This window comes from Amborella trichopoda, chromosome 1, assembly GCF_054954075.1.
Source record: "Amborella trichopoda isolate Santa Cruz 75 chromosome 1, AtrichopodaSantaCruz75HAP2 v2.0, whole genome shotgun sequence".
Classification (NCBI taxonomy): domain Eukaryota; kingdom Viridiplantae; phylum Streptophyta; class Magnoliopsida; order Amborellales; family Amborellaceae; genus Amborella; species Amborella trichopoda.
In genome coordinates, this window is record NC_142336.1 from 32,877,933 (window position 1) to 32,901,506 (window position 23,574).

Consider the following 23,574-nt stretch of genomic DNA (forward strand, 5'->3'; position numbering starts at 1 on the left):
GTGGTTTGAAAGAGGTTCAAACTAGATCCTTTTATAGAAAGAAATCTATGTCCTAAGTTGAATATGATTCTTTCTAAATATTGCCATTTTCGACCGAGAGAGATTTAATCAGAGTCATCCATCCAAAAAATCAGCCATCATGATTTTAGGTAGAAAGATAGGAACTTTATCTCCTTAGACTTTGACCCAAATCCAACTCCTATTTAAATTTAAATCCAATCAAATTTAAATATTATCTCGATCTTCTATAATCAAGGAAAATCACAAATTCAAATAAATCCCATTCGAATAGAAATCAAATCTTATTTGAATAAAAGATTTCCTATCTTCTCTGTTTTAAATTTAAAACCATTAAAACCAGAAAGTGAAGCGTGACCCCCCCACCTTTCCTAAAAACGGGGTGTGGCCCTTCTTTACCAAAACAAGTGGCATGGGAGTTATATCTCCTTAAAATAGTGCATGCCACCTTTTATGCAAAAAAGGTGGTGTGCCACTGAATTGAACAAAAAAACAATTTTTTTAAAGAAGGTGGGGGCGTGCCCCTTTCTCCCCCAAAGTGGCATGGTGAAACTTTTGGGGTGGTCCCCTATATGCAATGAAAGTGGCGTGCCACCCTAGAGATCATGTGGGCCCCACATAGGTGGCACACACATGGGGCTAGATCCTTGGTCCCCATATGTGTTATATAAAGTTCTAAAATTTCAGAAATACCCTTCTAATAGAAAAATTACAACAAAAATAATAATTTAAAATTATAAAAAAGTATTTAAAAATCAAGGAAACATTTATAATACCGAAGTAAAATATACTAGGAGTGGAGAATCGGTCAAAATTAGCGACACTAAGGCTCCACTCGGCCCAGAAACCTTGATCCAGTACTGTCTTTTTATCTAACCCAACAAAGACCCATGACCCACAGTTTCAAAGCAGGAGCTCATGATTGGCTTGTCAAAGTTGGATAATAAATAGTGGAATCAAGATCTTATAATGTGAATTTCAGTTACCCCCCTATATGAGCAAGTCTAACACTTGTCATCACAGTGTATAGGAGGCTCTCTCTATGGCCATGTATGCGTGTCCCTCTATAGGGCTACTTCCCAGTAATGTGGCTGTCATGTGCACATGCCTTGCAGAAGTTTGTTGAGGCTTTGGCCATTGCTCTCATAGGCCTACAACCGCATACAAGAGACCACACAGTTCTCCTAGCTTACAAGCATGATCCCTGGGCATCTCTCCGACCTCAACAAGGGATGACCCACTGCAAACCCTTCTCGGTAGTGCTACATGCCTATGGCCAAGGGTTTTGGACATGATTAGAGCCATAAATTGCCCAACCGGTAGTCAGTCAACACACACTCCTACTGAAGTGTGTATTCCACTATAAAATATCATTTTTACATGCTCTCTAGGCCTCCAAAGGCAACAAAACCAACATCTCCCACTTAGCCTTTGAAGGCCATACAATCACTCCCTCTCAATTTTTCTCAAGCTCATCTCATACAAATGTTTGGCAAAAAACCAACATCTCCCACAAGAAAGTTTTTGTCTCCAATACGAGACTTAACGAACTTCTGGCAATTAATATGTCATTCATATATAGAGAGATGAAAAACTATGCCACTCCCTATGACCTTGACATATATACAGTAGTCCTCTTAGTTTAACACAAAACCAACAGATGACAAGGACTCTTGAAACTTATTGTACCACTGCCTTGATGCTTGTTTAAGGCCATAAAGGGACTTATTAAGTTTACACACTAGGTTTTCCTTTTCCTTTTCTATGAAGCCCTCTGGTTGTTTTATATAAATTTCTTCTTTTAACTCCCCATTCAGAAATGCAGCGTTAACATGCATCTGGTGGAATTCGAAGTCGAAATGGGATGCTATAGCTATTAAGATTCTAATGGAAGGGAATTTTGCTACAAGGGAGAATGTCTCATCATAATATATTCCTTCTTTTTGGGTGAAGCCTTTAGCAACTAATTTGGCTTTGTGTTCTCTAACTTCCTTTCTGAGTTTAATTCTTCTTATAAATCCACTTGCTGCCTTTGGGTTTTCTATAAGGAGGTAGTTTCACTAGTTCCCAAACATTGTTTAGTTTGATTGCATTAAGTACCCAAACATAATATATTCCTTCTTTCTGGGTATAGCCTTTAGCAACTAATTTGGCTTTGTATTTCTCCAACTTCCCTTCTGAGTTTAATTTCTTCTTATAAATCCACTTGCTGCCTATAGGTTTTCTATCAGGAGATAGTTTCACTAGTTCCCACACGTTGTTTGGTTTGATTGTGTTAAGTTCCCAAACATAATATATTCCTTCTTTTTGGGTAAAGCCTTTAGCTACTAATTTGGCTTTGTATTTCTCCAACTTCCCTTCCGAGTTTAATTTCTTCTTATAAATCCACTTGCTGCCTATGGGTTTTCAACATAGTTATCGGAATCTCTTCTCGGACCCCGCGATTCCGGTTCCGAAACCCGTTTCCATGTTTTTGTTAGGGAAACTCCACGGAAACCGTTTTTTTGAACCAATGAAACTCAATTTTTTTATTTTGGAATCTTGATTTCGTACCTAGTTGAAAACCTTTTTTTTTGCAACATAGGAAACTCAATTCCTTAATTTCAGAATCTCGATGCCTCACATATGTGGAAACCTATTTTTGGAACCAAGGAAACTCGATTCCTTAATTTCAGAATCTTGATTCAACACTTCTTTTAAGAATTTTTTTTGGAGCCAAGGAAACTCGATTCCTTAGTTTTGGAATCTCGATTCCTTAATTTCGGAATCTCGATCCAACAGATCTAGAGAAACTTGAACCCCCTAATTGTGGGTAGACGCTTCCAAATATATTGAATCTGGCTTCTAGCGAGGTTTAAATCTTGATTCCATGTTAAATGATACACGATTCTACAAGTAATGGAACTCATTTCGACAGGGTTTTAATTCATCTGCACTGTATAAAACATTGGTTTCTTGTAATTAATAACCACAAAAGTAATATTTTATTTTCTAGTGGATATCATGCTTTAAGGTCCTAAATGATAGCATTAGGCAACATGTGTACTAGAAGGGGGTATTATTATTTATAAGGCATGTATTTTAGAAGGAATTTAATGAGATTGTGTTACTTTTTTAGTTATCTTTATTATGTTTCTTATATTTGCGTTAATGTAAACTGTTATAGTTTCTTGCTCTTAGTTATGTGAATTGCTTAAGTGAACTTGCACCACGTCTCGCCTTGCAACATTGCTTAGTACTGTACTACCGATTGCAAAATGGTTATTAGTAATGTTATTTTTACTCTTTTTTTTCCTGATTTAAATGCTTATAGAATAATGTTCCTTATATTTGTGGTGATGTAAATTGCCTTGGTTTCTTACTCTTGCTCATATGTTATGTGAAATTATTTAAATGCCCATAGGATAACGTTTCTTATATTTGCGGTGATGTAAACTGCCTTGGTTTCTGAATCTTGCTCATGTGTTATCTGAAAAGATTGCTTAAGTGATCTTACACCATGTGTAGCCTTGCAACATTGCTTAGTATTGAAATACTGAATGTAAAGCGGTTATTAATAATGCTAATTTTATTTATTCGCCTCTAATTTAAATGCTTATAAAATATTGAAATCATTTAATAACATATAAAGCAACACACATGGACTGACGATTCTACACAGCAACATATCTATGTACCACATATGTCAGAAACTTGAATCAAGGGATGTCGGAAACTCGATTCTGCGATTGTAATTCTCGATCTCAAACCGGCATGGATCTCCTATCCATATACTTCAGAAACTTGATTCCAAATATGTTAGAAACACGATTCCATAAATGATGGAAACTCGATTCCAAATATGTTAGAATCGCGATTCTATAATTGATGGGAACTCAATTTCGCATGTCGGTAACTCAATTCCGCATATGTCAGAAACTCGATTCCATAGATGACGGAAACTCGATTCCGCATATTCATGAAACTTGACACTTGAAGTGTCGAACCTAAGGGCATGGGAATCTCGATTCCATATGTGGATGAAACTTGGACCTATTCAGATCGATACTCGATTCCTGAAAATTAGAAATCTTGTTCCGAACGATTCCTATTGTACGGACAGCAATTCCTACAATGGGAAACTTCTGGTCAGGAGCGATTCCGGTTCCTGAAACGATTTGGGTTCCCAGGCGTTTCCAACAACTATGGTTTTTTATCAAGAGGTAGTTTCACCAGTTCCCAAACATTGTTTAGTTTGATTGCGTTAAGTTCATCAATCATGGCTTCTTCTCATTGTGACTTTTCATGACAGGTTATGATTTATTGGTCGAAACATAGTTCAATTCTTTCATAATATTCTTTTAGGTAGGTGAAGAACTTAGGTTTTTTCCTAATTCCGTTACTTCTCTTAGGACAAGGTGGTTCGGGATCTAGGGCCTGACTTGTGTCATAATCTATCTCATGAAACTTGATTTGTTTCAGAGTAGCACCACCCTTGAGAAATTCTTCCTCAAGGAAATGAGCATCCCTACTCTCAAGGACAGCCCCTGTGTTAGGATTATAAAAACGGTATCCGTTACGATGTGGTGGGTATCCCATGAAGATGGACTTAACAGTTTTAGGATCTAATTTTGTCCTATTTTGATGGGGTATTAGGACATGGGCAGAGCATCTCGACACTCTGAGGTGATTAAGCGATGAAGCACGACCCGAGAAAATCTCATGAGTTAGTGGGACAACTTTTGTCAAAGTCCAATTATGGATATAGTCTTCTGTAAAAACAGCTTCCAAAAAATCTAAGGAGTGTTTAGCATGTCCCATGCTCCTCACCATTTCCATCAGGGTCCTATTCCGTCAAATGATTTAAAAAGCGGACCGCCCAGCGCCTAGACGGTCCAAAAGGCTTAGGCGCATCACTTTGGCCTAGGCAGCGAAATTAGGCGGGCTGTCTAGGGGCAGAAATGTCCTCTGTTGAGGTTTTTTTTTTGGGTTTTTTTGAAAAAAACAATTGTTTTTAAAGGTGGGTTTTAGGTTCATTTGAAACCTAAACCCACTTGAGCCCCATTTAAGACAGAGAAAAACCTCAAAAAAACTAGATTTTGTGATTTTTATTGGATCAAAGTGTTTCTCAGAGTTACGGGAAAATGATCCAAATATTACCCATTACGATTAGATTACATGGTGTTTTTGAAGATTTTAGTACTAGAATACATCTCAGAGGTAGAAGTTTGGAGATCAAGCAATCAAAGTAAGTGCAAAACTTTATTTTTTAGATTGTTTGTATTATTTTGAGATGTTTTCTTCAAGATTCAGTCGAAGTATTGATCTGGGTTGGAAATATGGATATAACCTGAATCATTTGGATAAAAATTGCATAAGATGCAAATATTGTGAAAAGGATACAAAAAGGGGTATAAACCGGTTTAAGAAACATCTTACCGGTATTAGGGGGAATGTTGTCCCTTGTAAAAATGTTCCTGAAGCTATCAGAGAGATTAACCAATATATAACTTCAGTAAAACACAAACAGGAACAAAATCCTTGTCATTTAGATAGGTCTATTTCTGGTTCTACTAGAAGAGGTGATCAGGGTGGTTGGAAGTATGGTTATAACCCAAAACCAAACGATAAAAATTATATAAGGTACAATTTTTGTGAAAAAGATACCAATGGGGGTATTAACCGATTCAAGAAACACCTTGCCGGTATTAAAGGGAATGTTGCTTCTTGTAAAAAGGTTCCTGAAGCTATTAGGGATGAGATTAGACAATATTTAAATTTAGTAGAACCAGAAAAGGAAGAAAATGAGCTTTCTTTTATGGAAATATCTTCTCCAGGTTCTTTTAGAAGCGGTGATCCGGGATGGAAGTATGGTCATAACTCGAATGCGAATGACAAAAGTTGTTTTAGGTGTAATTATTGCGGAAAGGATACTAATAGGGGTATTTACCAGTTCAACAAACACTTTGTCGGTATTAAGGGGGATGTTGCCCCGTGTGAAAATTTTTTAAGGCTACTAAGGAGGAGATTATACAATATTTAAGTTCAGGGAAGCACAAAAAGAAAGAAAAGGGTGAAGAGGCACCAAGTAAGGTAGCCAAGACTCCTAGGACCTCATCTGCATAGAATAAGAGCGAGGTAGAAGAAGAGGAGGAAGACCCAAATTCAGAAGAAATAGAGAAGGACGAGCATTATGTTGAAGAGAGAGATGACTCTGATGATGATGGCCTTGAATTTAATGCATATGATGAGGCTCCCCCAACTCCTTCTGATGATGATGAGTGAAGAATAAAGACGCTTGACTCTTGTTGTTGACTATTGAGTCTTAGACTGTATATTTTATTTTTCTTATTTTTAGTTTCTAGTTTCTACTATCTAACTCTTGTGTGTATGCTTGTATGGTTCTAGCATTGTATGGAAATATGGATTATGGACTATCTAAATTCTCCTAATTCATGGAAATATGGATTATGGATTATGTGTTATATAGTTATACTCTTAGATTTAGACAATTAGACTATAGACATTTTGTTTTTTCTATTGGACTGCCTAGGTTCTGGGCGCCCGCTTAGGCATGGGGGGGCCTGGACCCCCCCGATCGCCTAGGTGCCGCCTAGCGTTTTTTGAAACACTGATTCTGTCTCTCAGCTACTCCATTCTGCTGAGGAGTGTGCACATAATATATTGACGTATAATACCATGCTTATAATTTTTAAAATAGTTATGTTGAATATTCTACATCTTTATCAGATTTAAGGACTTTAAGTTTCTAGTTTGTTTGGGTTTCTACCTCGGCTTTATACTCTTTGAATTGCTCTAGGGCTTCAGACTTTTCACTTAAAAGATAGAGATGGCGAAAACGAGCGTGATCATCTATAAATGTGATAAAGTGCCTCTTGCGACCCTTAGTGGTTACATTCATAGGTCCACAAGTATCACTATGGACAACCTCTAATATACCAGTAGCTCTCTAAGCTTTTGCAAAGGATTTCTTAACCAGCTTTCCTTGAATATATGATTCGCAGACTTTGGTTAAGTCTCCATTTAGACAACTCATGAATCCCTCTCTCTTTAACCTCTCCATCCTTTTAGGATTTATGTGCCCTAGTCTCATATTCCATATATACGCATCATCATAGTGTATAACACGAGGCATAAGAAATGGAATCCTTTATTGCAATTGAAAAGAAACTATATGCTAGATGACCAATCATGACTAATTCATCTCCATATTTCACCTCCACCTTATTACCAATAAAAATGGTAGAGTAGCCTGCGTTAAGCCAATTTAGCTACCAAAACCAAACTCTTCCTCATCTTAGGAGCATAAAGAGTTTGCTTTAGGACCATGCTTTTGTCATTCTCAAGTTGAAGGATGAAATCTCCAATACCCAGAATTTCAGTCTTTTGATTCCCACTTATATAGATATAATGATCCCCAGGGGCAATGGGCTTGAAATTTCTATACCTATCCTTAGTGTTTGACACATGAGCAGTGGACCCTGAGTCAAAACACCATGACCCTACTTTAGCAGACTTAGGGTCTGCTAGCATGGTCTCAAGGACCACACAAGCATGCTCCCTATTGCCCTTGGGATTCTTATTTTTGGGTGCTTTGCAACAGTTAGCAATGTGCTCTAATTTCTTGCAATTATAGCATTGGGTATTCTTGAAATCCTTCTTCTTCTTAGGCCCATTATTCTCATTTGTTTTGTTCTTATTCTTTCATTTGCATTTCTTCTTCTTGAATGAACCTGAGTTGGGTTTAAGGTTTACCAGATTTACGGAGTCATAGTTTTTCTCATCCAATCTTTTAGACTTAATAAATTCAGCGAAGAAATCTTTTGAAGTCATGTTTCTTTAAAAAAAAAAAAAAAAAAAAAAAAAAAAAGATAGAGGCAAAATTTTCTTTTACTTTTATTTCAAATACTTGAAATCCACTTATATGGGTCACAATATATTGCTGTAAAATTAAAATAATGCTCTAAATAAAACCTAGGATCTTTATTTTTACCGCCAAGAAAAATAGAAACTATCCGGGAGCTTTAAATAAACTTGCAGCTTAATTTTTAACACAAACTAAGTTCCTGAAAATTTACAAAAAATAAGAAATAATACTGTAAATTAATTTAAAACTACTGGGAAGACTTACTGGAAGATGTCTGAAGTTACCTACCAGGACTTGGTACACCCCACAGCCTATTCCATGACTAATGACGCACTTTTTTTCCTTAAGGTATTGCTTGAAATTTTGAGATAGAAAACTTTGTAGCTATCGGAACTCGGAACAAATTAGGAGTGAACTTGGGAGTTGCTCTCTCTAGGTTGGGCTTCTCCCTTCTTTTCTTTAAAATACAACAACTCTCTTTTTTTGATTTTAAAGATCCTCCTTTTTGTTTGTTTTAATGGAGGCTAATAAGGGGAGAGAGAGAGAGAGAGAGAGAGAGAGAGAGAGAGAGAGAGAGACTTGGCGCTCTATGAAGGAGAGAGGGTGGCGTGAGATCTAAAGGAGAGAATTTTAGGTGTGAGAGAGAGAAGATCTAGTGGTTTGAAAGATGTTCAAATAGATCCCTTTATAGAAGGAAATCTATATCCTAATTTGAATAGGATTCCTTCTAACTATTGCCTTATCTAGTTTCCACCTAGACTTTTAGGATAAATAGTAAATATGTAGGGTGAGACAGATTTAATCAGAGCCAATTGTCTAAAAAATCAGCCATCATGATTTTGGGTAGAAAGATAAAAACCTTATCTCTTTAGACTTTGACCCAAATCCAACTCCTATTTAAATTTAAATCCAATCAAATTCAAACATTATCTAGATCTCCCATAATCAAAGAAGATCGGAATTTTAAATAAATCCCACTAGAAAAGGAAATCAAATCTTATTTAAATAAAATATTTCCTATCTTTTCTATTTTAAATTTGAAACCATTAAAACATGGAAGTGGGGCGTGCCCCCCCCCTTTCTTAAAAGCAAGGCGTGGCTCCTCTCTACCAAGAAAAGTGGTGTGGGAGCTATATCTCCTTGAAAATAATGTGTGCCACCTTTTATGCTAAAAAGGTGGTGTGCCATTAAATTGAACAAAAAAACAATTTTTTTTAAAGAAGGTGGGGTGTGCCTCTTTCTTCCCCAAAAAGTGGCATGGAGAAAATTTTGGGGTGGCTCCCCTATATGCAATAAAAGTGGCGTGCCACCCTAGAGGTCGTGTGTGCCACATGGGTGGCACGCACATGTGGGGGCTAGATCTTTGGTCCCCACATATGCTATATATAATTTTGAAATTTTAGAAATATCCTTTTAATAAAAATATTTACAGCAGAAATAATATTTTAAAATTATAAAAAACTATTTAAAAATCAAATAAACATTTATAATACTAAAATAAAATATACTAGGAGTGGACTAGTACCAATGTGTCAAAATTAGTGACACTAAGGGCATTCCATTCACCCTAAAAACCATGATCCAATACTGTTTTCTTATCCAACGCCATAAAGACCTAATACCCATAGTCTCAAAGTAGAGGCTCATGATTGGCTCGTCAAAGTTAATAAACAGTAGGACCATGATCATAAAATGTGGATTTTAGTTCCCCTATTTAAGATCAAGTCTAGTACTTGTCACTACAGTGAAAATGAGTTCTCTCTATGCACGTGTACACGTGTCCCTTTATAGGGTTGCTTCCCATTATTGTGGATTGCATGTGTACATGCTGTGCGAAAGTTTGTTGAGGCTTTAGCCCTTGCTTTCACAGGCTTGCAACCATACAAAGGAGACCACACAATTCTCCTTGCATACAAACATGATCTTTAGGCATCACTCCGACCTCAACAAGAGATGATCCACTGCAAACTCTTATCAGTAGTGCCACATGCCCAGGGCAAAGGGTTTTGGACATGACCAGGGTTATAAACTGCCCAACCTTTAGTCAGTCACACACACACTCCTATTGAAGTGTATATTTCACTATAAAATATCATTTTTCCAAACTCTCTAGGCCTTTTAATCCCACAAAACCCAACATGTGTGTGTGCATGCGTGTGTGTGTGTGTGTGCGTGCTTGTGTGTGTTTGTGGAGCGCTATCATCCATTTGCATCTAAGAAGATTGTGTCATAGCACTAGGGATAATCATGATATCTCACCTAGGAATTTGGGGATTTTTTTTTATTTTTCCCGCTCTCTCATTTGTCTCATTCTCTTATTTTGGTCCTATTGCTGTGCTGTTTAAAGGAAAAAACACAGCCACACTCAAATTCCTTTTACTTTTCTCTGTTGTTAGTACCCCTTTCTATCTTTTTTCTTTGTTCCTGAATCCGTTGTTACTCAATGAGCTCTTCATTTTACAATCTTCTGCTGCATCTCGTCAATATTGAAGCTTTTCTTACACTTGAGGGTTATAACGGTTTTACTTAATTTATCTTAATTGCCTGTCCCATAATTTATCTTATCTCAATTGGATGTCCCATAATAAGCTTTTGCTTAGTTGGATTTACTTTTAAAGGTTTATGATGGCTTTAGCCTTTAGCCAAGATTTGGAACTCCTTGGCCATCCGGGTTTGTCTCCCCATGGCAAAACTCATCTATTCGTCTTATTTGTCTGAATTTGAAGTTGACGTTCATAATTAAATTTAGAGCCTGGTCTGTCAATATCTTCTCCCAATAACAAATCTATTCTTGAATATAATGTTTCTATATGTAGTTAAGAGTTTCCCTTCTATTATCTAGTTAAGTATTTCCCAATTATTTTACGTCCCCTGGCATCACATTTTCCAATTGCTGTAAATGGTTTGAGTGACATCGTTGCGTTTATGCTTTTCCTAAAGGGAGTTAGTTTTCTAACCCACTTTTTTTGCATCAAACCAATCTGTAATGATGTGATCCCTTCCGTAAAACTACTTCTTAGGATGAAGTTGCTGCTGTCTTTCATATGGTTATAGGTACTTTTTAACTTTGCTTTCATAAAGGAAATCAGCATGTCTACATCTCCTAGAATTTGCAGCTTTTGGAAACCAGAACTGACAATGACACCCTTTAGGAAACAAACAGAAAGTGCATACATGATATAAAACAAAATTGTTTTGACTAACTTGAAGCGATTAACAGAGGTATCAAAGCTTCACTATATCGAAATCATGATGATACTAGAGTAGTGGTTTGAGACATATGCTGTCAATGAAGTGCACTTCAACTATGTATTTAGAAACAACAAATTATTACATCTTTTGCTGGAGTTTCATGGTTGACATGAGTTGTATATGGCTCTTTATTAATATATCTTTGATGTGCCTTTCCTTATACATATTACTCTCTCAATAATGATGTTGGAATCTACCCATCACTTAAAGCATGTTCTTCATTTTCATTTGCCTTCACTAGCCCAAAGTGATACTTGAATATGATTATGTGTATACATATAGGTGCCCAAGGATTTCTCTCTCTCAAAAACACGATTGATCACCTAGTGGGGCATCGTCCTCTCTTTCTCTCTCTCATCATCCTCTCTCTTTCCAGGGGGAAAATCCCAATAAACCCAAAAAGAAATCCCAAAAAAAAAAAAATCCCATTTTGTTGCTTGTGGCAGCCTCACTGCCTTGGGGAGCCACCTAGGTGCTCGCCCTCAGAGCAAGGATGGCCAGGTTGCCCGCCTGTTTTGGAGCGGGCAGTGCCCTGGTGTGTGTTTTCGTGGTATAAGTTGTGTGCCTCTTTTCTCTCTTATTCTCTATGTTTTTCATGGCATCAGAGTGTGGTTGGAATCTACCCTTAGCGTGATCTACCCTAATCGAGGCGCACTTACTGTTCACGTTATTGTCCACATTACTGTTAATGCTACTGTTCACATATCTGTTAACACCACTGTGCATGCTACTGTTCTTTCTTTTAAAGCCTCCTGTTTTAGCCACAAAACTCTTGATTATCTCTTCATTCAATATAAAACCCTAGATCTTGTTTGAAATCTATAATCCTTCTCTTCCTAACCTATTTCTCTCCTTAGAAAAAAAAATAAAAAATCCTAACCACGTTCTACTTTTTGGCTATTGAAATCTAGTCCAAGACCCTAACTGCTTTTCTCTCACTTGCTCATCAAAACTTGTTTTTTTCCATCTTTCTTCTTCCTTGCTGTCTTTCTCTTTTGCTCTTTCTCCCGTTGTGATCTATTTTCCCAAGAAGTAGAAGCCCTAATTATGCATCTTTGAAGTGAGCATCATTCCTGTAAAAGAAACAATATGTCAACCTCATAATTCTATAAAAAGATAAAAGCACTAGGTGATCAGCTTGCCATGGTACAAGATCCTCTAAGTGCGAGGGATAAGAGTTCATTATGTTTTGAGAGTTTAAGGGGATGATTATAAAGTGTTTTTTTCGTCTGTGATGATGCAGAATCCATTTCCCTCATTTGGACTACGCCCATTATTGTTGCAACATGAAGCATTAGTGATCAATGGTTGTGTTGTAACACCTTCACTCATAGTTTTAAGGTTTTTATATGTGAAATTTTCAAAATCAAAGAGCCTAAAACTTATCTCTAAGGCAAGAAAAGATAGGTGATTGATCGAGGCTATGGTAAAAGATATTAAGGCTATGTACATCAATAAGACTTGAGAGATGGTTCCTAGGCCTGTGGATAAAAATGTAGTGGGACGCAAGTGTGTTTATAAAGTGAAGTACAAGTAAGATGGCATTGTGGAAAGGTTTAAAGCAAGGCTGGTTGCAAAAAGGTTTAATCAACAATATGGACTTATCAAACATTTAGTTCTATTGTTAAGATAATGATAGTTCGGGTGGTTATTTCCCTTGCTTTAGCCTATGATTCATCTCTTTTTCAGTTGGATGCTAAGAATAGTCTTTTGCTTGGAAAGTTGGTTGAAGAGGTCTACATGGAACAACCACCAGGTTTTCAGAAAACGAGATGGTTGAAAATCTCTATATATGGGTTAAAAGAAGCTCCAAGAATGCGATTCCAATGTTTTCATAATGCGTTGAAAGAAAGGGGTTTTATTAGGGCAGCATTATATCATTCATTGTTTATTTGTCTCAACAAGGAAGGTGTTATTTTCATTCTGCTTTATGACGATGATATTATAATTGCTAAGAGTTTAGAGCAGCATCATATCATTCATTGTTTATTTCTCAACAAGGAAGGTGTTCTTTTCATTCTGCTTTATGACGATGATATTATAATTGCTGAGAGTTCTATAGACCTGGTTGATGGTGTCGAGAAATCTTTGCATGATAGATTTATAATGATAGACTTAGTCAGTTGAGATACTTCTTGGGAATTGAAGTAAATTGAAATGAGAATCAAATTTGGTTGTCTCAACAAAAGTACACTCTAGACCTTCTTAAAAAGGCAAATATGACCAATTGAAGTCCATATCACAGTCACACACCAGCTGCTCTAAACAAAAGAGGATATCTGAAAGAAAGCCTTTAGATAACCCAGAGAGAGAGAAAAGTTTAGCAGGGGCATTGTAGTATTTCACTCTCACCAAGCCTAATATATTATAATGTTGTTAACCAAGTGTGTCAATTTATGCATGCTCCCATTGGCACTCACATGGAAGCGCTGAAGAGAATAATCAGATATTTAAAAGGAACAGTGAATCATGGGATGCTCTATGAAAGAAACAATTAGTAAATTGAATATTGCTTTTATAGATGGGTACTCTGATGTAGACTGGACTGGAGATCCAGATTCTAGAATATCAGTTTACGGCCCTTTGTGTCTTTCTTGATAGAAATCCAATTTCATTGAGTAGTAAGAAACTGAAAACATTTGTGAGGTCAAGTACTGAGGCTAAGTACCGAGCACTTGCAGTTATAGTTTCTGGGATTTCATGGATACAAAGTATTGGTTTCTTTTCTTGGAACAAATGTGCAAGTCAACGAGTTTATTATGACAACAAGAGTGCTTTGGACATTTTAGCAAATCTAGTATTTCATGATCGCACCATGCTCATTTAGATAGATTAGCATTTTGTTCGTGAGATAATTGAAGCCAAGGATATAGATGTTTGCTTTATTGGGAGTGAAAATCAAATCACTGATATTTTTACAAAGGGCTTGCAAAAGATAGACATGAGTTCTTAAATAAACATGTTGTGCATGTCAAAACATGATGTAGAACTTTTTTTATTCTTCTTGGGGTGTGTGTTGTGGGGGGGGGGGGGGGGTTGGGCAAGTTGTTGTTAGAATGCAATGCAGGGCAGTTCTGTAATTGTGTAAATTTTAAGTGATTTATATTGTAGAGTCATTTGCTGTAATGTATGAGGGCAAATCTATCCTTACTCACGATGTAACATTATATATAGGGTAAGACTGGTATAAGGTGCCCAACTTATAATACACAAGTAAGGCACAACTCTAAATTTTACTTGCAGATGTATTTCTAGTATTAGAAACCACTATGATGGTTTGAAAATCTATGTTCAACCTTAATTATGAAATTTAAAATTTTAAAAACTCTGTAGATCGTGCAAATCTATAAACGCTTGACTGAGCAATCAAATAGAGTTTTGAGTCGTCGCCGCAGAGCTGAGCAGACTTTGAAACTCATGATATCGCATTTTTAGAGTCCCCTGCCACTTGAAGGTTATTTCCCCAAATTTGATCGAACTGCTTTAACCCTTCAAGCAGGATATTGTCGCGGTCATTGTCAAATCAAACATTCCTATGTACCCTGAGAAGTAAAGCTGAGAATGCCTGTGAACATATCTAAAAGAGCCCCGAAACCCTGGGTTATCGAAGGAGTATCTATCTATATTGAGCTCGATGGACCAATGGTTGGGTGGTTTCCGAAGGTTCAATCTGGTAAACGAGGCTGGTCCAGAGAATCAGATGGCTTGCCAATTACCTGTGAAATCAGCCACAGTGTAGGCCTTTGAAGTCTGGCAATCCTTTGCCCAAAAAATGACTAGCAATCTAATGCAGTCTTTGACAGCTGGAGTGGGGTTTCCCTCCCTTCGAAGATCTGGCAGTTCCTTTCGAGCCAAATGACCTAGATAGTGGCCATGGCTGATGCTCTCACAGGAACAAGCCAGCTGGAGGGCAGGGGTGGGGTAGAAGGCTGTAAACGTTGCTGTACCACTGAGGCAGCATCCAAATCCAATCGAAGGATTGAAGGAGTGCAAGCCACAGCTGGACATTGTAGAAGGTGATCTGTGGTTTCTTCTGAGGTTTTACTTCTGATGCATTCTTTTAGAGAGCACGGTCCTGTTGAATGCCTGGAATTGTGGTGAGATAGGAGGAACACATGCCTTGTTTGCAATGAAGAGTGTGCAAATTTGGAGACATAGCATGTAGAACGATGAAGCATATATTATAGATTTGAGCCTATCTGGAATTTTCCCATGACCACACCTTCCTGTCTGGTCAGGTGTAGAGATTTGAGCCTATCTAATTGTGCTACAAGGTGGTGGATCTCTGTATCACACAGCAAGCGTTTGAAAATAGGATTCCATACTGTAGCCCCCTCAGTGCTTTGTAGGATTGGGCCATTGTGGCATTAGGACATCTGGCCACCTGGAAATGGTTGTAGAATCCTGTCACCATTCCACAAATCTTTCCAGAACTTAACTCGTTCTCCACCTGAAGAGCAGTTGCTTCTTGAAGTTATGATGGCTTGCCATTAGATTTTTCCATGCCTCTGAAGCCCTAGCACCCTATGTCACCCATATTGTGTCAGATGACTGATTGGCATAACTGACCCTGTTGCGTGGAAAATTAACCCTGCAAATTCTCAAGAGGGCGATCTTGCAGTTCCTGAGATTCTGAATGCTAGGTCTCAATCTGTTTTTGGGTTCTACACCTCCCAAGAGACCAGATGGAATTTTTATGGTCCTCATACCCCATATAAGGGAAAGCCCTTCATTTGGTGACTCCAGTCGGGCGAGAATGGAGGCTGGCATATGGAACAAGGGCACTTGGAATATTGAAATATTTGACAAGGTTTCTTTTGAGAAGAGTGGTCCTCCCCCTACTGGCCCCCAAACGAAGGAACCTTCCTTTCCTTGCATCTACCTATGTTCAAATTTGTCTACTAACTATAGCATCTCGGGCTGTTTTCATGAGGCAGAGGGGATATTCAAGGTACTTGGAGGGTACTGGGCAACCCCACAACATAACCTCTCAGCCAAGTCACAGCAGTTTGAGGTTCCCATTATAATGCTTGGTCTTAGGACTTATTGATTTTCATTCTTGCGGGGACATTGAAACTCCTTGGGAAAAGCCACAGAGTATCTACTTGTTGCGTGATTGCATTGCAGTAGACCAAGGTGTCACCGGCATTACTGTGTATTGAGTAATAGGCCCTCTCCTGGGTGACTTGAATCAGGTAAGGAGACCTTGTTGAAAGACCCTCAAAATCGAGTGACTGAAGATTTCAGCTACAATTGCAAACGTAGAGGAGGAGAGAGGGCCCTTCTGTCTAAGCCAATGTTTCAAAAAGTGCTAGGCGGCAGTTAGGCGGTCGGGGGGGGGGGGGACAGGCCGCCCAGCGCCTAGGCAGGCGCCCAGAATCTAGGTGGCCTAGTAATTTTTTTTTTTTGGGTTTTCTCTCTCTAAAATAGCCTCTAATGGGTTTTAGATTTTAAATGAACTTAAAACCCATAATGTTTCCCCTTTAGTATTAAAAAAATGACCAAAAAATACCTTTAAGGAGCCGCATTTCCGCCCCTGGGCGGGGCGCAAGCGGCCGCCTAGGCAGGTTCCCGGGCGCCCAGGGATATCCACCTAGTTTGGCCGCCTAGGCCTGGGCGATGTGCTCAGGCCTTCTGGACTGCTGAGGTGCTAGGCAGTCCGCTTTTTAAAACTATGGTCTAAGCCTACGAGAGGAGGGGAAGTATCATTTCACGACCCTGTTTATGAGAATAGACTAAAAGGAGGATGAGACACAGCCTTTCATCCATAACCTTCATTTCTATCCAGGAGCATCGGGTAGATGTGACCCCAATCTTCAATTGGTGGAAGGACCACCATTGGGGGATAAGGTTTAGGATTTGTGGCTCCTTGACCACATCATTTTAAAACGGAATATTCTCTGGCCATCTGACACTGGGATGGTGTCCATGAGGCTCAGCTTATGGTTCGAGACCAGCTTTGGGAGATGTGGCAGTGAGTCATAAGGAGGAACTTCTTCTCTGGGGAAAGGGGAATGAGAAACCTGTTGATTTTGGACAGGGTTGGGCTGGCTGCATGATTTGACTAGGTAAAGCCAGACCTGTTGAACAGGATGTCCAAAGAGTTGTTTGTGAAGTTGGAGAAGGCCGACATACTGACTGCGATCTGGCCATTCCTATTTTTCTTACCAGACCATCCGGTTATATTTAAATCCCCACCAGGCGCCCAGGAGGTAGGCAGAATGGAGGAAACTCAGTTGAATTCTTCCAAAAGAGATCTCTCAGATTGGGTCTATTGGGATGATAAGCCGCCAACAATTTCCATTCAAAATGGTCCGAGACCCTGGACAGGCAGACTGTGACCAAAAAGGATTCAACACTTACTGATAATAGTCATGGACGGAGATGACCTAGACACCCTCGGGCCAACTGGGCTTTGAGGACTTACCATTGGTAGGACCTGGTGCACCAGGGGGAGGGTAGGGAGACTGTGACTTTGTCTGTAAGATAGCTAAAACTTTAGGGATGTACTTGTCTGCGATTGCTGAGAAAGCTTTTTTCTTCATGGGGGATTCCAGACTAGAATCTTCATTTGAGAGTATTGGAAGAGGATGCTAGCCACCTTTGGGAGTGTCTCGCAAGCTGGCTTTTGAGATGGAGAAGCCAAGATTGGGGCTTGTGGTTCAACTGCCTTCTTCCTTGTCATAATTGACACCACATGGGAGTTTCTTTAAACTCTCTCATGGGCGTTTCCTTTATCTTGTTCCTGGTTCCAGCATTGCTTCTGAAGATGTCACTGATGTCAAAGGAAAGGCTTTTGTAGACAAAGCGTATATCATGCAGTACACCATCTATGTTTTGTTTTGCTATGTAAATGCTCTCTATTTCATCAACAGTTAACAGGTTCAAAAAAAAAATGCTCTCTATTTCATTGGAGTCTGCAGGGTAGTAAGACTTCACATCCAAGTTGTCTGAGCTCTGGCTATCTGGTTGGGGGAACTAAAGAGGGTGGTGGGGATTGTATTCCAAACGGGGGTAGGCAACAGAAGGGAGGGCAAACGTCTGTAGTACATCATCACATCTCTCTCTCTCTTATGGCTACCAATATAATAATGTATGCCACTGCATATCACACTCCATATATAACTCATAATTGTTGAGGCCACAAAACCATGTCCTTGTAAATTTAGAGTTTGCTTGTCTCGATTGGCTTGAATCTTATTGTCCTGTTTCTCAAAATACAAACATAAGAGTCTGTTACTGCAGGGATGAGTTAGCAGTGTTCCAAAAGGCCATCCAAAGTGACTTGCAGGAAGTGGATGACCGCCTGGAGGAAGAGGAGGTATTACCACCCATATACAACTAATAATAACTGTTGGTTGGTTTTTCTTTCTTTTGGAGATAATAACATGGATTTCACTGCATGCAGTTTGATGCTGCTGAACAGAGAGAGGAAATGGAGTCTCTAGAACAAAAGTGAGTCTTGCAAGAGGAGACTCTTACAATACAAAAGTGGCATCAAGTTGAAAATCATATGATTTCTGATTTACAAAGAAAGCAAAAATAACGCTTGATTCCTATTTCAGTCTTGCCATTAGACTACTTGGTTTTTCTTTTTGGGGCTTGAAGATAAGTTTGGGCATGTATTTGCAGGGTCCTTAATGAACGTGTGGAGATGCTGAAGAAGAAGCAGCTTGAATTAAAGGCTGCAAAATTTGCAAATTCACGAAAGCGCCCTGCTTACATGGGTGCAGAGACTAGCGAAGAATCCTCAAGTGACGATGATGAAAACGAAGAAAACTTCGCCGTGGATTGGAGAGCCAAGCATCTATAAGAATATGTTATCTGATTATGACCAGTGGTGCATCCACTCTTATAAAAGATCTTTGGCTCAAATCATATCAATCAAAGTCCTTTGTTTTCTGTACAAAAAAAATTCTTTGATTATTGGCTTTCGGTAACTTGTTTAATCATTGCGTCGTTGATGTTTTTTCATGATGATTTGTGGATTTTTCTTATTATATTCTCTATTTATTTATTTATTATTATTATTATTATTATTATTATTTTCTTCGGATTTTTACATTTTTTCAACCTATATATCATTTTTTTCCCTGTAGTCCATTTCATGTATATTTTTTGACATTCATATACAATAAACGATTCATATATATAATCAATTATTTCTTGCTGATTTTTAATTATTTTGAATTTTTTTTTTGTTTGCCATTTTGAGACCTTTTCAGACTCCTGCACGTGCTTGCCCAAGTTACTCAGCTGGCCAGGGGCTGTGTCCGGAGCTCGAGCTGAGTTTTTGCGCATGGCTTCTCATTTTCCTTAAAGGGATATGATAAGTTTTCGAGATGTCACAAATCATTGGTTTTCCAGCTTTCTAATTCTGGTTTTAAGAGTGATGAGGTTATCATTTAGATTTTCTTATTTGATCTGATCTATACAGTACGGTGATTCATATTTTATTGCGGACCACCCTAAGTCACAATCCGTTTCTGCTCGATATTAAACACTTCAAGGGGTCTTGTAGCAATCAGCTTATTCCCTTCTAAACACAGTCGTTTGGCTTATGAGATGGATTTCCCTTTGCATTGTCTTGGAACCAGTGTTTAAAAAAAGGCCGAGTCGATCCGGACTCGCCCGGTTTGACTCGAAAATCGCCATAGGGGGATCGTATCGGCTAAAAAATTGGGAATCGTTCGGTTTTAGAGAGAACCGGACGATTCTGCACAGTGACTCGCCTAGTCACTGTGCGGAATCGGCGAGTCCGTGAAGAAAATGGGTTGTACAGTGTTCTTCACGGGATTTTTCGAAATTTGTCATTTTTTGATCATTTTTCTTGTTTTTTTTGGCATGTGATCTAATTTGCAGGCTGTAAACAGTTTTATTCAGCTTTTACAAGGATTAAATGGTTGAAAAATTTGGTGTTTTTGGATCACGAAACTTGCTTTTTTAGGGTTTTCGCTTTTTCTGAAAGTTTCATGCCAAATAGGGCATGAATCTTTCAATTTTTTTAGGCATTTTGATCGTAAAGCTGTGAATCAAAACCTTTTGTTACTATTTTGTGATAATCGTTGAGAAAAACAGAGTTTTTTGGAGATTGAAGTCTTCGGTTCACAAAATCAGGTAAGAAGTTTGGGTTTTTTTTTTTTCTGCCATATGATTTATTTCACGACATGTTTTGAACATAATGTGTTCAATAATTAAGGTTTTTAATCTTTATTGTGTCTAGTATGATTTAAAATTTTCAATTTTACGTAATTTGGTCAATTACAGCATGAAATTTGAGATGAACACAGAGATGTCTACGGAACCAAAACTCCGCTGTTTTTTTTTTTTTTTTTCCGCCTTTTGATTTTTTTTTCATGATATATTAGTAATAATGTGTTAAAAATTTAGGGTTTTGATTCCTTATATTGTTGTTTATCAGAAAATGTACTCAATTGGATGTAATTTATTCACTTAGAGGCGGATTTTTGAGTTAAAATGGCTTATGTAAAATGGCTCTGTGAAGAACAAATTTTTTTTTTTTTTTGTAATCCATGATTGAATGTTTTGTAATACTTGATCGATTTTTTTGTAATCCATCATCGAATTGTTTTTTTTTTTTTTGCTAATCCATGATCGAATTTTTTGTTCTTTTTTTTTTTTTGTAACCCATGATAGAATTTTTTGTAATCCATGATCGAATTTTTTGTAATCCATGATCGAAATGTTTGTTTTTTTTTCTTGTAATCCATGATCGATTTTTTTTTTTTTTTTTTGGTAACCCATGATAGATTTTTTTGTAATCCATGATCGAATGTTTTGTAATCCATGATCGAAATGTTTGTTTGTTTTTTTTTGTAATCCATGATCGAAATGTTTGTTTTTTTTTTTGTAATCCATGATCGAATTTTTTGTTTTTTTGTTTTTTATGTAACCCATGATAGAGTTTTTTGTAATCCATGATTGAATTTTTTGTAATCCATGATCTAATTGTTTTTTTCGTTTTTTGTAATCCACGATCGAATTTTTTGTTTTTTTGTTTTGTAATCCATGATCGAATTTTATGTAATCCATGATCGAATTTTTTGTAATCCATGATAGAATTTTATGTAATCCATGATCGACTTTTTTGTAATCCATGATCGAAATGTTTGTTTTTTTTTCTTGTAATCCTGATCGAATTTTTTGTTTTTTTTGTTTTTTTTTTTGTAACCCATGATTGAATTTTTTGTAATCCATGATCGAATTGTTTTTTTTGTTTTTGTAATCCACGATCGGATTTTTTTTTTTTTGTAATCCATGATCGAATTTTATGTAATCCATGATCGAATTTTTTGTAATCCATGATTGAATTTTTTGTAATCCATGATCGAATTTTTTGTAATCCATGATTGAATTTTTTGAAAATTTGTGATTTTTTTTTTAATCCATGATCGAATTTTTTTTTGTATTCCATGATTGAATTTTTTGAAAATTTTTGATTTTTTTTTTTTATTCCATGATCGAACTTTTTGAAAATTTGTTAATTTTTTTTTTTAATCCATGAGCGAATTTTTTTTTGTAATCCATGATCGAATTTTTTGAAAATTTTTTGTACTTTTTTTTTTTTATTTCTTTTTATCCATGATCGAATTTTTTAAAAAATGATGATTTTCCGAAAAGATGTGAAAATCGTGATAAGGTTTTGATTATCATGATGTATTAAACCCAGTTTTTATTTTTTATTGTTTGAGTTTGCTATCATTTTTTTTTTTTTTTCCATGATTTAATTTTTTGAAAAATGATGATTTTTCGAAAAGATGTGAAAATCGTGACAAGGTTTTAATTATCATGAGGTATTAAATCATATTTTAAATTTTTATTTTTAAAGTTTTTGTTGAAAAAATTGTATGTTGATGGAATATTTATGCAAAATGCATGTTATTATATTTTTAATGCAAAACTGTATTTTTTTTATCTGTTGTTCATGGATTTTTTTAGTTGGGATGACTGATGTTAGCTGGCTCTGTGAAGAATTGTTTTTATTATTAATTTTTTAATGCAAAAAATGTATGTTCTTGATAATTGAGTTGTAGCCATGTTTGGAGCTTGCATTTTGTATTATATTATTCTGAATGTTTGTAATTGATATGTACGAAAATATTATTGTCAATAAAGGTATTTTGCAATAACAAATAACAACAAATATGACTACATGAACTACCGCAACATATTATCACTACACATGGTGATTTTTTTTTTTTTTGAACTGTCAGGTTAATTTTATACTTTTTACATCTTAAAACAGTTGAATCATGTCAAGATCTGCAAAAGATCCTGCATGGCAACATGGGGTCAGACTTGATCCCAACAAGAAAGACAAAATTATTTGTAATTATTGTCAAAGAGTGATAAGTAGTGGGGTACATAGGTTCAAGCAACACTTGGTAGGGGTTAAGGGAGAAGTTTCTGCATGCACTAGTGTCCCTAGTAATGTAAAAAAACAGATGGCGGCAATTCTTAATGCTAACAAAGGTAAAAAAATTACCAAACATAGGATGAATGAGGAGATAGCTAGTTTATATACACCATCAAGCAGGAATGATACATAAGAGCAATATAATAATGACTTAGAAGAGCAATATAATAATGAGCTGGACATGGCCACAAGATTGAGTTTACATGAACAATATCAGAGGGTACGTTGGTTTAGAATGCCCGGTGGGTCTAGCTCAGACATGCATGGTGGGCCTAGCTTAGATATGCATGGTGGGCCTAGTTCAGATATGCATGGCGGGCCCAACTTCAGCATGTATGGCGGGCCCAGCTCAAATTTGTATGGAGGGGTTGGTGGCAATATATATCAAAGAGAATCAATTGTTGAAAAAATTGTTTCTAGGTTACCTAGGAGTGCCTCATGGTCGTAAAGACCCATTTCTCTCAAAGCCTAAGTCACAACAGATGACCTTAAAAGGCATGGTTAAAGGTACAAGAAACATGTTAAGGGGATATGTTGGTAAATGGTTCTACGATAAAGGGATTCCCTTTGATGCAGCCAATAGCCCATATTTTCCACCTATGGTCAGTGCAATCCAGAGAGTCGGGCCCGGGGTAAAACCCCCGATGACATATGAGCTCAGTGGGCCAATATTAGATGAAGAGGTGGAGGAAGTTAAAAAGTGAATTGAAGAATATAAACAGAGTTGGCCAAGGACAGGAATTACTCTCATGAGTGATGGTTGGTTGAATAAAGTTAGCAAAAAAGAGTTTTTAAACTTCTTGGCCTATTCCCCAAAAGGTACATCTTTTTTGTCTAGCAAAGACGTATCAGGGACGAAGAAGGATGCAAACTTCTACGTACGACTATATGATCAGATAGTGGAGGAGGTGGGAGATAAGCATGTAGTTCAGTTTATTACGAACAATGCGCGGGCATGTGTTTCTACGGGCAGCAAGTTGATGGATAAGAGGAAGCATCT

The 23,574-nt window shown here is 37.3% G+C and overlaps 1 protein-coding gene across 2 annotated transcripts in view; it reads left to right on the forward strand.

Annotated features, from left to right (window-relative positions):
• LOC18428338 (zinc ion binding protein) overlaps positions 1-19,120 on the forward strand; it is a 44,920-nt gene extending 25,800 nt beyond the window's left edge. The window contains exons 6-8 of one of the 2 annotated variants that reach the window (XM_011622924.3): positions 18,383-18,458; positions 18,546-18,592; positions 18,770-19,120. In XM_011622924.3, the coding sequence (XP_011621226.1) occupies positions 18,383-18,458; positions 18,546-18,592; positions 18,770-18,950 (304 nt within the window). In that variant the 3' untranslated portion in view covers positions 18,951-19,120. The remainder of the gene's footprint in view (positions 1-18,382; positions 18,459-18,545; positions 18,593-18,769) is intronic. The other variant, XM_088862469.1, reaches the window with a different exon arrangement.
• Positions 19,121-23,574: the final 4,454 nt, after the last annotated feature.